The 11,734-nt window shown below is 32.4% G+C and overlaps 2 protein-coding genes across 2 annotated transcripts in view; one reads left to right on the forward strand and one right to left on the reverse strand.

Moving 5' to 3' along the window:
- Window positions 1-7,938, reverse strand: part of LOC129968206 (retinal-binding protein-like) — a 56,184-nt gene extending 48,246 nt beyond the window's left edge. Inside the window, exon 1 of the mRNA XM_056082058.1 lies at window positions 7,844-7,938. The gene's annotated coding sequence lies outside the window, so the exon portion shown is untranslated. The remainder of the gene's footprint in view (window positions 1-7,843) is intronic.
- On the forward strand, window positions 115-9,791 carry LOC129968207 (uncharacterized). The gene is made up of 4 exons (XM_056082060.1): window positions 115-1,609; window positions 2,129-2,260; window positions 2,312-2,389; window positions 9,685-9,791. Exons 1-4 carry the CDS (start codon window positions 115-117, stop codon window positions 9,789-9,791), a joined length of 1,812 nt encoding a protein of 603 aa, XP_055938035.1.
- The last annotated feature ends 1,943 nt before the right edge of the window (window positions 9,792-11,734 follow it).

Here is an 11,734-nt window from a genome sequence, read left to right on the forward strand (position 1 = left end):
CTTTGGCAACGTTTGAAGAGAGAACCAGAGTATAGGCAACTATACAGCGAATTTTTAACTGAGTATGAGAATTTGGGGCATGTGCAGGCAACTTGCGAAACTCCAAGGTACATTATGCCTCATCATGGCGTTTTTAGGCCAGAAAGTAGTACTACAAAATTACGCGTTGTTTTTAACGCATCAGAGGCAACGTCATCTGGACAATCGTTTAATGATAATTTGTATTCAGGATCTGTTGTCCAAGATGATTTGTTTGCTATTTTGTTGAGGTTTCGAAAACATTCTATAGTTTTCACCGCCGATATAAAAAAGATGTATCGTCAAATTTGGATACATCCAGATCAGTGTGATTTACAATGTATTTTATGGAAAGATTTAGAGGAAGAGAAATTACGTGTATTTAAGTTGCTCACTGTTACCTACGGAACCAAATGCGCTCCTTACTTGGCGACCAGAGTACTAAAACAAATATGCTGTGATGAGCAGAACAACTATCCTTTAGCCGCTGCTGCTGGCAAAAATTTTTACGTCGACGATATACTCAGTGGTACCGAGGATTTATCTTCTGCCATTGAACTACAAAACCAGTTAATACAATTGTTAAAATCAGCTGGTATGGAGCTTCACAAATGGAGCTCAAATAATCCTGTTTTGTTACAAAATGTCCCAACGTCGGACCGAGAATACAATTTCGATAACCCCAACTCAGCTACTTTAAAAACTTTGGGATTACTATTCAATCCTGAAAAGGATACATTTAGTTTTAGTGTTCAAAAAATTGTGAGACCTGCAACAAAAAGAACAATGCTATCGGACATATCCAGATTGTTTGATCCTTTAGGCCTCTTAGGACCTTTGATAATCACAGCGAAGATGTTCTTGCAGAAGTTGTGGATTTTGAGAATTGATTGGGACGATGAAGTTCCCTTACACTTAAATAGAGAGTGGGAAAAATTTAGTTCTGAATTGAGTCAATTGAAAAATGTAAACATAGATCGTCATGTGGTATGTTCTAAAGTTCTGAAAGTAGACCTGATAGGCTTCGGAGATGCTTCGAAAAATGCATATGGTTGTGCTGTCTACACCAGGTCTTTGTCAAGGTCTGGTGAGATAAAGGTGTCACTCTTATGCAGCAAATCTCGAGTGGCTCCCATCAAAGAAATTAGTATCCCACGTTTGGAGCTGTGTGCAGCGGATTTGCTTTCCAAGCTTACCGTTAAGGTTCTGTCATCCTTGCAACTAGACATTGATGGAGTACATTTGTACTCGGACTCCACTGTGGTGCTTGCTTGGATCAAAACTCCACCTACATCGTTGAAAACTTTTGTGGCTAATCGAGTCGCTAGGATTCAAGAGTATACTAAGAACTTCCAATGGCATTATGTAAATACTGCTGAGAATCCTGCGGACTTGATATCACGAGGAGTTTTCCCTTCAAAGATCCAACAGTTGGACATTTGGTGGAATGGACCGTCTTTTCTTTCATCTAGTAGCTGTCCAAACTTCAATGACGATCCTGGTGTCTCAGATGATGAATATCTTCTTGAGGTGAAAAGAACTGCAAAGAACTCTGAACTGAATAATGATCCTATGATTAATCTTTCCATTTGTAATATTCCTAGTTTTTTACAGTGCATATTAGATATAAGTAATAATTATAGTAAAATTGTTCGTATTTTAAGTTATGTTTTCAGGTTTGTCAAGAATCTAAAAGAAGCAGTGAAGACAACAGGTCCACTGAATGCTGAGGAATTGAACTATGCAGAGACATTTTTAATTAAAAATATCCAAATCCAAGAGTTTGCCAAAGACGTCAGTAGTCTCCAAAAACACCACTGTGTGTCTCCTGGTAGTAAATTAAAAACTTTGAATCCTTTCTTGGATTCTAAAGGATTGTTAAGAGTCGGAGGACGATTGGGTAATAGTAATTTTAATTTTAATAAAAAGCATCAAATAATTTTGCCAAAAAGCCATAGATTAACTTTAATTATAATAGAACATTTTCATAATAAATATTTACATGTTGGTGCTTCTTCCTTGCTATATCTTGTTAGAGAAAAATTTTGGCCTCTAAATGGACGTAATAGCTGCAGAAAAATCGTTCATCAATGTATCATTTGTTTCAAAGCCCAACCAATTGCACCTTCTCAAATCATGGGCAATTTGCCCAAGGAAAGAGTGTCTCCAGATTTTGCTTTTAATTGTGCTGGTGCCGATTTCTGTGGGCCGTTTTATATTAAGAATAAGGCTCAGCGTAAAGGTGCTTTACAAAAAATTTATATTTGTATTTTTGTATGTTTTTGTTTTAAAGCTGTTCATATAGAAATTGTTTCAGATTTGACTTCTGATTCCTTTATAGCGACTTTAAAACGATTCATGGCTCGAAGAGGTAAATGTGCGAAACTATTTTCAGATAATGCTAAGAATTTTGTAGGAGCTAATAGAGAAATTAAAAAACTTCATGAAATGGTTAGCAAACCAGATGAAAAGCTGGCAGGCTATTTAGCTGCAGAAGGCATTGAGTGGAAATTTATTCCACCTAGATCCCCACACTTTGGCGGTCTTTGGGAGGCAGCTATAAAGTCATTTAAATACCATTTAAAAAGAGTTGTTAAGGGAATAAACTTAACTTATGAAGAGTTCTTAACGGTAATTGTGCAAATTGAGGGAATTTTGAATTCTCGACCACTTTGTTCCTTGTCAGCTAACGAGGACGATTTTGAGGTTCTTACTCCTGCACATTTTTTAATAAATAGGTCTTTAACCTCTTTGAATGAGCCTGATTTGACAAATTTAAAAGAAAGTCATCTCAAGAAATGGCAAAAGGTAACTAGACTTGTACAATATATGTGGAAATTTTGGCATCGTAATTATTTAAGTCAATTACAACAGAGATCTAAATGGATGTTTGACAAAAATAATGTAAAATTAGGAGATTTAGTGTTATTAATTGAAGATAATTTGCCTTGTTATAAATGGGCTATGGGTAGAATAATTAAAATTTATTATGGCGATGATAAGAAAATTCGTGTTGTTAAGATTAAAACACAGTCTAGTATTTGTAAAAGAGCCATTTCTAAAATTTGTGTATTGCCTATGGAACATAATTAATTTGTAATATTTGATGTTGAAATTTGTAAGTTTTGATTCTTATTTCTTATAGATATTTATTATTATGTATATTGTGTATTTTTTAATAGATTTGTGTAATAGTTGTAATATTGTTTATGTTATTGAGCATTGTAATCTCTTGAAACCCTGGGGTTTCAAGGTGGGGAGTATGTTACAGCTTCACGCCGATAGATGGCGTATCTGTCGAGTACAAGGTTCTGTTAATTCCTTTTTTGTATCGGAACGTAGAGTGTGTAAGAAGGATTCTGTGAGAGAGACGAGGCATCCAACTGTGAGAGGTGTCCTAATCTGTAACAGTCTACATGAAGTGGCACAAAAAATGTGTCCGAAAATAAAATGGTGTTCACCAGAAAGAAATGAGTAATTATTTGAAGAGAATTACAGAATAAAAGATTTTTTGTTCTGATTTTTCCTTCACAATGATGTTCTATCTGTTTACAAAAAAAAATCCTTTTTTTACTTATTTCCGTCTCAGATAAACGCAATTATGGTTTCAACGGCTTGCTGCAAAATCACTATCGGGAACTATCAAAATCAAATCACTCTCATGGTTAAATTATGCTTGTTACAGGAAAATTTCAGTAGTCATTTTGAAATTATATGAAATAGAAATAATCTAGACATAAGAAATATTTGTTAACATTTTTAGTCGGGTTTTTATTTTCCTTTTATAATAGTTAGCAATTCTCAATTCTATGTTTTATTAACTCATCGTTTCCTTATCAACATGAATGCTATGTTTTCTAATCTTTTTTTTTTTTATATTTAATGCATATTAACAACTAGATACCCAATTTCCTTGAAATTAGTTTAAAGGTGAATCAGCTGTTTCGACTGAAATTTATGATCTTGTTTATAAATGCGTTAATAACTTTTAGTTGCATTTGAAATTACTTGCAAATAACACTTTTTCAGCTTTCAGTTTATTTTTACAGATATTTAAAAATCACTACTTCTGAAGTTTCTGTACGATTATACGAAATTACTGTACGACTAAAATCTAAAGCTGGCAGAAGTGGTTTTCTCGCATACTCCAAAACGAAGATAAAAAACATACCAACTACAAATAAAACTGCGCACCTTTTGTAAGGCTGTGAACTTCAAAAGTACTCAGATTTTTAATTTCAGAGTTCCACACTTGAATATTTTACATTGAAATTCCATGTCGATTGATTAAATGATTAATTATTAATAATTAATGTTTTTTGCAAACACAAAAAACGTTACTGCTCTCAGAATTTGTTTAAACTAGACTTAAAGTAGACAAAACGTGAAAAAGGGAAATAATTAAATAATATTTATTTAAATTTATTAATATTAAAAAATAGTTCTTTTAACTTGAAAATTGTTTTGAAGTTTCTGTTTGTTAAAATCGATACAAAACTTGTCAATTTAATTTGAGCGGAGTCGATGGAAATTTTAATCATTGACTTTAAAAAGTGGTTGTTTTCATATTTAAAGTTGAAAACAGAAACTTAAGTAGTTACTCACAATATTTAACCAAAATTTGCAATTTTTCTTAAAATTATCATGAAAAAAATGAAGCCACTTGTAATTTTTCGGAAAACACCACGATATATAATAAATATCTCCAGCAATAGATTTTCCCGTTTCAATTAAAATAAAACTGCAGTGAAAAAAATAAAATTTTACTTTGAATTTTCATACCTTTTACATTGAAAATATTGCGTGTGTGTATGCGTGTGTGTGTGTGTGTGTGTGTGTGTGTGTGTGCGCGCGCGCACGCGCGCTAGCGACAGTCACATAGTTGTTCGCCAATATAATTTATTCATGAAGAGCAAATAAAAAATTGCGTCTGTGTATGTTTAAATAGCTAATTCATCTATTCATAGCTATTCATCTGAGGGCAACGCTTTAAACATAAGAATATTACGTTTTAAATTGGCCTATAAAATGAACTGTCGAATGCTATGATAGCTTATTTGGCTGTAACTTTACAAAAATGCAAAAATTCGGAAAAATATTTTTTATTCTTAAAAAATTATAAACTAAATTTTATGAATTTATTTTTAAAGAAAGGAATAATTGGGAAAAATTCCAAAGCCATTTCTGCTCTTTAGTTTTAAAATTTAAACTTTATTAAGGGGGAAAAATAAACAGATTTATTGAAAAATACCTCCAAATACTTTTCTATCAGTCAGAATTCACGGAATGAAAATAAGTCTCAATCTGATCGATGATGGCCAATTCTTAGAAAAAAATGATGAAAATTAAACTTACTTTGTGGCGATTGATTCTCAAAACATTTTAAACAGTAGTATTGTTGAGAAGCATAATGGTAATTGGAAAATTAATTCTGGTTAAATAATTAAGAAAAACTATTAACTCTATCCTTGTACTTTTGCGTGCATGCGTTAGTGCGTGTTCTGAATATTGAAGTTTAATAAAGTTATTAACGCGAGTTCGCAAATTGTACAGACTAAGTCTATGGCAAAGGATACCGACGTGCTCTGATTGGTTTAAGCCTTGGCATCTTTTTGGCAATGTTTTGCACTCATAATAGTGTAGTTTTCGCTTATTTGGCTCAAGCCTTGTACCTTTCATTAGTTTTATGGAAGATACGAGTGAATATCAACACGATCTAATTTTTATTATGATTGTTTTATTTGAATACTAGCCGCCTTTGGCGACCAGCCGGTTCGCCAATCTTAATGTTCGTTAAAATTTTAATAATTAAATATTTTATGCAATTTCTACTTCAATAGCTTCTTCGTCAAATATTTTAAAACTTCAAATTTTGATTATCATATAATTCATTCCTAATATTATAAAGGCCTTCAGTCATAACGTAATATGTATCTCTCTCATTTTCTGTTAGCACCCGTAAAATTTATGCTTTAAATTAAAGTGGAAAGAATTTATCTTCAATTAATATAATAATATTTTTTACTGAAACAAAGCATTTTTTTATAATCTGATTACTGAAAATAGTGTCACTCAGTGTTTAAACTTTATGGGCACTAAAGAATATCTTTTTAAATTTATGTAATATCTCAAGAGTTGGTCAACAAAATTTTCTTAGATTCATTATGAGCAGATCGATTAATTAACAATGTTTAAATTTAAATGCATCAAACACTAAGAAAATAAAACGAATCGTTTAAAATAAACGATTGAAAACAGGTTTTAAAAAAAGTACTTAAAAAACGATGTACTTAAAACTATAAGCATATACAAAAAAATATATAACTAACATAAATACAATTTACTTACAAAAGCATGCAACTAACCCAAAAATAATTTAAATCATCCATTGATAACGTTGCCATGGCAACAATCAGAACAGAATGAGCATGCGTGAATTTTCTTCGCCGGTTACGTAACGCAAATACGTGATTTTTTCTACGCCAGTTGGGGTAACGCTATGCGTATTAGAAATTTTTAATTTCCTTTATTCTGTTTTATTTTAATTCAAAAGTACTTCAGAATGAATCTGAAAGATTGATTCATTAACAATGTTTCATTTTAAATGCATCAAACATTAAGAAAATAAACAAAACCGATTGAAATAATCCGCCGAAAAATTTTAACCCTAGCCTCATTACTGTTGGGAGAAAAAAAAACTGAAGCCTTTCTCGTTTGGCGCTGGGGATAATGGAAGATTTTTTTGGTGGAAAAGTTGGCGGTGGGGAAAATGGAAGATTTTTTTGGCGGGAAAGTTAGTTTTTAATTAATAATTAAAATTCTAATTAAAAATTCGAAAAAAGAAACCCCAGGTGCACATTCCCAACCTCCAAGGTATACATGTACCAAATTTGGTAGCTGTATGTCAAACGGTCTGGCCTGTAGAGCGCCAACACACACACACACACACACACACATTGAGCTTTATTATAAGTATAGATATAGATTACTAATAATACTACTAATACTAATTAATAATAACAATAATAAATATTACTAATAATACTAGTAATACAAGTAACTAATGGTGTTTATGCACAGAAGTATAAAAACTATATGAAAGTAATTACTCAACATACGATGCAGCAATTAAATAATTCTTATTTTCTATGATTTTCGTGCCTTTATTAGATAATTTATGCAGTCATTGAAACTTGTTGCTGAACGTATGCTACTTTCCCATCAACTACATATGGGGAGATGATTACTTAATGCCAAAACTGTATAAATATGTAAGCTTTAACGAAATATGTGATTTCGTAGCTAATTTCTTTAGCTATATCAAAATAATATTAAGAAGAAACACACACTAAAAATACTTTTAATAAATTGTAATTTTTATATTTCCTGAATTTAGGTTTCAGGATTTGATCTTTTCTGCTGTATATGTGTTCCAGATTAATATTACATGTAAACCGTAAAAAATAAGGGGGGGGGGAGATTCACATATTTTATTTATTTTTATAAAAATATATTTCGGTATGGCATCTTTGGCAAAACATTGCCAAAAAGATGCCAAGGCTTATACCAATCAGAGCACATCGGTATCCTTTGTCATAGACTTAGTCTGTACAATTTGCGAACTCGTGTTATTTAACAAAGCTTTTACATCATGAGAAACGCGAAGAATATCAGTTAATAAAAAATAAAATGAATCGATTATTTTACAAAAATACCGATATTTAGAGTTACTAACAAAATTCAATAACAATGTTTTAAATGGATTTCATTAAAACACAAGAAAAAAGGGATTCCCCTTTTTAAAACATAAAAGTCACTTACTTACCGATTACAGTATCTACTTTACAAATAGAGAAAAGCTATGAAGTTGTGCAAAATTTGTATAAAATCTTTCGAATTGCACACACATGCAAAGGGCGCTTTGTCAACAAGAGCACCTTTTTAAAAATTACGATATTATTATTATGTTGCCCATTTATAAGAAAGTACAGTAAGGGGGAAAAAATTTCAACAGAAACATTTTTCGAGGAAACAACAGAAACATTTCCATTTTTTAATTCTATGATTATTTAATCATAAGGAAGACATAGTTAAATAATAATAGAATTAAAATCTTCGGAAAATATTTCTGTTGAAAATTTTTACGGAAAGGCGAAACGTTCGTATCATTCATTATGTCCAACAATAAATTTCATTGCTGACTCTTTAGAAAATGAATTTCCGCTAATTTGACAAATTGATCTTCAAATATGAAATTGATGCAGTTTATTGTAGTTAAAATAATTTGAATCCAAAAGTCATATTTCAAAAAATGCTTTTTCCTGTTTCTTATCATCAAACAAATGTTTTTGTATAAATTATACAATCGTCTTTAAACATATCTCTTCCCATCAGACTTTAATTCGAATCACAAGAAATAATACATTTGTAGTTAAAGTAAAACAAAAGAATCGTTGTATTTTATTTTTAAAATCTAATTTGTTCTTTAGAGAAGAACATAATTTGTATCAATTTTATCTCGAATTGATGCAGGTTAAAAATCATAAGTTAAGGCGACACACTACCATCTAAACATATTTTTTTTTTTATTTTGATGCTTGGAATAATATTTTATTCGTATTTAATTTTGAACTTTTTTAGATACTTAAATCTTTTTAAAAAATGCAGATTTTTCTACAATTTTTTTCCGTCTACTAATTAATATTCTGCATAACATTTGCTATGGATTTCCTGCTGCTAATGATATTTAAGTCTTTATAATTTTTTTTATAAATTCGGTACACACATTTAACATACATCTAAAATGTAGATAACTGTCAATTTCGAGTCAAATCCATTGTGGGGTTGGCCGTCTGTCTATCTGTATTCAGAAACATGGAAACGCGATAGTTCAAAAATGCAATGACTTAAAGATATCAAATTTGGTATGGAAACTTGTGACTAAAAGCGTAATTTTATGTCAAATCTTTGTTTCAATGTGTTGTGGAAAAGCGCATCTAAAATACAGATTTGAATTTTCAGATGCTCTTAATCGCAGCCAGGGCTTGATCGCCAAATAACTCGCCAAGGATGACACAATACATTCAGCAAAATTGCTATATACAAGCCCAAAGGTTGATATTTAAAAACTTTTATGTGCCAATGGCATGCAATGCGTTCTCTGGTTACAAAAAATTTTCTCTACTGTTACAAAAAATTTTCTTCTACCATAAATACCGCCAATAAATCGTAATGACGCAGCGCATTTAATTGCTAGTTCAGCAGCTTGCTTGCTGTCTAATCCTGTAGTCTTTTTACTCGTCGGCCACTCCGACCACTCTCACACACACAACTTTTGACGATACACACGACTTCTTCCTGAATTGTTGAAAGGGATTACGGCTCATTGGGGCCGCAGGCCCCACCATCCGTAAATCTAAAAATGGTTAACTTTGGAGCGATATGAAACTGACCTTAGTAATTACAGTGCATCATACATGGTTTATTTTAGTTTGGAAGTATTATTTTCTTGTGTGTGGGAGGAAAAAAAAAAGGGTTATGTATTATTTGTCTGCAATTTAAATTGCAAAGGCACAGCGAGGTCTGCGTTTGTTGCAGGTGTCATTTATATCATATGTCGGTAGGTTACTTAGGGTGGGGTTGTCTATATTTATGATGTTTCCATAGAAGTTTTGGGCTTGTTTGAGGATGAATTGTTTGATTGGGGGGATGTTCAGAGCTTTAATGATTTCCGCATTTCTGATGAACCATCTGGCTCTGACTATCAACCTTAATGTTTTGTTTTCCAGTGCGACTATTTTTTGTAGGTTTGTTTTCGCCGTAACAGCCCAGACCGGACATGCATAAGTGAGTATTGGTCTTAGATATGCTAGGTAAATGAGGACTTTATTGTTTATTGAGAGACCTGAATTTCTGCAAATTAGCGGGTATTGGATTCTGAAAGCCAAATTAAATTTTTCTCTTGTTTTATTTATGTGCGTTTTGTAATTTAAGTTTTTATCTAGTGTTATTCCCAGGTATTTGACCTCGTTTTGCCAGCTGATTTCAGTGTTGTATATTTGGATTTTGGGCCAGTTATTATTTTTCTTGAAGAATAAGATTGCCTCTGTTTTGTCCACGTTGAGTTTTATTTTCCAGCGAGTTAGCCAATTTTCGAGATTATTAATGTAATTTTGTAGGGGGATGATTGCTTGCTGAGGGTTTCTGCCTTGGGAGAGAATTGCAGTATCGTCTGCATAGAGACTTATCATGATGTCTTTTTGTTGGGGTATGTCATTCAGATAGAGTAGGAATATGTCAGGTGCCAGAATTCCGCCTAGGGGTACACCGGCTCTGAGTTTTCTTTTTGTTGAGTCCGTCTGGTTAACTTGCACTGTGATAAATATCGGTCCGTGAGGTAAGATTTAATTATGTCAACTATTGTTTTGGGGAAATTGTAAGCAATTAATTTATGTATTAGGTCTGGGATCCAAACTTTATCGAATGCTTTTGCTATGTCCAAGAATATGGCTGCTGTTGGTTTTTTGTTTTTCCTGCCTTCATGAAGGAATTCTATCATGCGGAGTAATTGATGAATGGTGGAGACACACGACTTCTTCGCAGCCTCAAAGTGCTCGTCTTTTATAGTTCCGGGAGGCGGGGCTAGAAACTTCAGACCAATCAGGGCGCACCTGGGTGTATCTCGGTTATTACTGGATGGATCGTGAAACTTCTCGAACTTCCCGGTATTATCCATTTAGTCGCCAAACTCGTCAAATTCATCGCCAAGCCGCCAAGTTTGTCGCCAAGCTCTGAGGTCATTGACGCGGCACCCGCTCAGCATGCACAGGACAGATCGTACAACGGTCTTTCTTGCGCTGACACTATTCGTGGCGGGTAGCAAAATTACAGATTTGTAACAATACCATTATTAGAGAGAGTTTAGTAGAGACCACTTTCACTGTTTTTCCCCTAAATCCATTATTTAATATATTATTAAATTTGATAAATCTGTAAGTCATTAACTAGTCCAGAATCTTTCCCCAAATAGGGAAAAGAAATCGGGTTAGTAACAGTAGCAGTTGCTTAGAACTTTACCTTTTATAGATAATAAGACCACTTTAGCAACTTTCTAAGCCCTAAGAAAGCATCCATTTGTTAAGCGCCAATTGATTAGTTCAGTAAACCACTGTTTTCTAGCTATGAAGATTATTTCAATAATAACATCAGTCTAACCATCAAAACCTGATGCACCTGATTCATTGAAAAGTCCGTTCCACTTCATAAATAGAAAATTGTAGAGCTACATTGTTTTAATTGGGAATATTCTATTATCTCGGGATCTCAAATGTTGGGAAATTGATCACAAATTATATAGTCCCTGCTATCTTCTGTCCATAGTCCGTATTCTTTATTAATTTTTTTTACCTAATTTATTATTCTTAATAATATTTTTTCCATCTCCTGCATCATTCTAAAACAAGAACTTTTTTTTATTTTTACAAGACCTGCTTTATCATTTTTTCTATATTTTGTTAATTCACGTTTTGCTATAACATTTCTTTTCGTTCTTTCATTAGGAACACTTTTCTTTTAATAAAGTCTTCACAAGGCCCTTACCCTATTGAACATTATTTCCAAATTTATCTCTGTGATTTCCTTTTATTAATTGAACAAATCATATTAAGTTCTTCATTAAAATTTTTAATCAATGCTTCTACATTTTCTTTAGTAAAAT

Source organism: Argiope bruennichi, chromosome 5 (assembly GCF_947563725.1).
Source record: "Argiope bruennichi chromosome 5, qqArgBrue1.1, whole genome shotgun sequence".
NCBI classification, from domain to species: Eukaryota; Metazoa; Arthropoda; class Arachnida; order Araneae; family Araneidae; genus Argiope; species Argiope bruennichi.